The sequence below is a fragment of the Rattus rattus genome, chromosome 7 (genome assembly GCF_011064425.1).
Source record: "Rattus rattus isolate New Zealand chromosome 7, Rrattus_CSIRO_v1, whole genome shotgun sequence".
Lineage (NCBI taxonomy): Eukaryota > Metazoa > Chordata > Mammalia > Rodentia > Muridae > Rattus > Rattus rattus.
In genome coordinates, this window is record NC_046160.1 from 121,533,461 (window position 1) to 121,536,002 (window position 2,542).

Consider the following 2,542-nt stretch of genomic DNA (forward strand, 5'->3'; position numbering starts at 1 on the left):
ACGATATAAATTAGAGAATAAAAATCTTTTAAGAATTTATTGAAAATGAAAGCTAAATAGATTTGTGTATGGGACAAAATGAAGGTTGATCTAAAATGCAAGTTTATAGTGCTAAGTACCTACACACACACACACACACACACACACACACACACACACACACACACAATTGTACATCTCACATATTAGCAACTTATTGGTGAACCTGTAAGCTTTATATCAAAAATAAAAATAACACCCACAGAGTTAAAATACAAGGAATAATCAACTTCAATGCTGAAATCCACAAAATTGAAGCACACAAAAATGTAATGAAAAGAAACTGTTAAAGGAAGAGATGCCTCTTTGAAAAAAATAAAAAGATTGAAGAATACATAATCAAATTAATTAAAAGTAGAATGTTAAGTTTAAAATTAGTAAAATTAAATATGAAAACAGAACATCACAACTGACACAAAGGAAATCCCTAGATTCACATGAATATACTTTTGAAAACAGTATTCCAACAATCTTGCAATCCTAAATAAATGTATAAATTTTTGACATATAGATCCTGCCAAAGTTACATCATGATCATTTATGTAGTATAAATAGACATAGAATCTAGTGAAACAATAATTAAAATGATTCATCCGTCACCAAATACAGTATATCCTAGGGTCAGAGAGACTCAGTATAGAATTTGTACTCACTTAAAGAATTAATATCAACATTCCTCAAAAAAGTCCACAAAGTAGTAGCTGAATAAACTTTGCCTAATCATTTTTGTGAGGCCCAATATTACCTGATACCTTGATACCTAAGAAGAAAGATATAGATCAATTTCCCCTAATAACATAGGTCCAACAATTCTCAATACTTTGCTAGAAAACCTAATTTAAAAATCCATCAAAATTGTCATCCACCAGGAACAAAAATGCTTCACCCAGAAATCCAGTGGTGGTTTAACATAATGAATTGATAAATGCAATGTACCACATGAAAGAAAGAAATCACATGTTCAACTCATTGGAAGCAGGAAAGGTCTTAGACAAACTCCAATGTCATTTCATGATAAAGTTATGAAGAAACTCAGAATACAATTTCATCTTCTGGACTAGTAGAAGACAATACAAGTTTGAAATGTATGACTACATAGACACAGGATTTTCTGAAGATTTCCATTTGTACAAAATCCCTTGATGAAATAAAGATAAAGTTCATAGAACAATAGACAGAATTAGCTAAAAGCCCTGCAATGTTATATCTGCACATAATGTGCACAGTCCTCAGAAAGCAGAGAGGTTTGAAACCTACTATTTTAATGTTCTAATGATTTCGACTTTTTTTGTTTTCATTAAACACACATGGTTTTCTAATAAAGAAATCTGACAAAGACTTTGCTTAGAGTATTAAAGAAAAAACAGGCACAGGAATGCCCACAAGCTTCCTAATCTTGTGATTGAGGAAGTGTCATTTATGTCCTCATAGCTGTCCTGTATTTTGATCATGGGTGACTCTGCCTCATAGTTGTAAAATAATATAAGCAAAGGATGCTATGTTTTGAGGACAGTGGATATATCTAGGTATTCATTTAGAGAGAATTCCTAGAAATTATGAGAAAGGGCAGCCCACATAGATGAGAGGAATGCTTTATTATGTCTTCATTATTTCCTGGGGTGATCATTTGTCCTGTGTGTGCTCTTCAACACCCCCTAGTGGTTGTGAGGGGCCTCACAATTATGTTTTCGTCTGGGCACATACTGTGTTCTCCTCACTGTGGCTCTTGCACAGTAATAAATGGCTGTGTCCTCAGATCCCAGTTTGTTCATTTGCAGGTACAGAGTGTTTTGGGCATTGTCTCTGGAGATGGTGAATTTATCCTTCAAGGATGGAGTATAGTTTATTGTACTGCTATCCTGATTAATTTCTCCAATCCATTCTAGTCCCTTCCCTGGAGCCTGCCGGACCCAGCCCATCCAGTAAGTATTAAAAGTGAATCCAGAGGCTGCACAGGAGAGTTTCAAGGATCCTCCAGGTTGCACCAGGCCACCTCCAGACTCGACAAGTTTCACCTCACACTGGACACCTAGAAACAGAGAATACTGTCAGCAAAGTGCCACACAAGTTAACTATCTATCTTGCTTGTGACTGTAAACACACTCAATATCTCTTATTCATGAATTACCTTTCAAAAGAGCAACAAGAAAAAGAATCACCCCTAAACCCATCTTAAGGGATGTGCTTTCCTTGTTGATCAATGAATGAGAAAATTGAGATGATCCTCTTTGCTTCAGATTCAGGGTTAGTTCCAGGCTCATTTTAATGAGAAGAGAGAGGGCTTATTTGCATGTTGCCTTGATATTTAGCAAGCTCTACTAGGCTGCCTAGAGATGACAAATCCTAGATGGTGTTTACACGTGGTCAAACGGTCTGGAAGTAAAGAAAATGTTTGCAATTTTTTTATCATATCGAAGTTTTTGTAAAAATTAATTATTTATTTAATTTATATTTGAAATAAAAAATCATTGTAGTGTTACTTTCACATGTCCAGAACTATAGA

At 34.7% G+C, this 2,542-nt stretch overlaps 1 gene segment (V, D, J or C); it reads right to left on the reverse strand.

Moving 5' to 3' along the window:
* Positions 1–1,694: 1,694 nt before the first annotated feature.
* Positions 1,695–2,243, reverse strand: LOC116906219. The segment is given in 2 exon segments: positions 1,695–2,068; positions 2,168–2,243. Coding segments are annotated over 2 exon segments (417 nt in total).
* Positions 2,244–2,542: the final 299 nt, after the last annotated feature.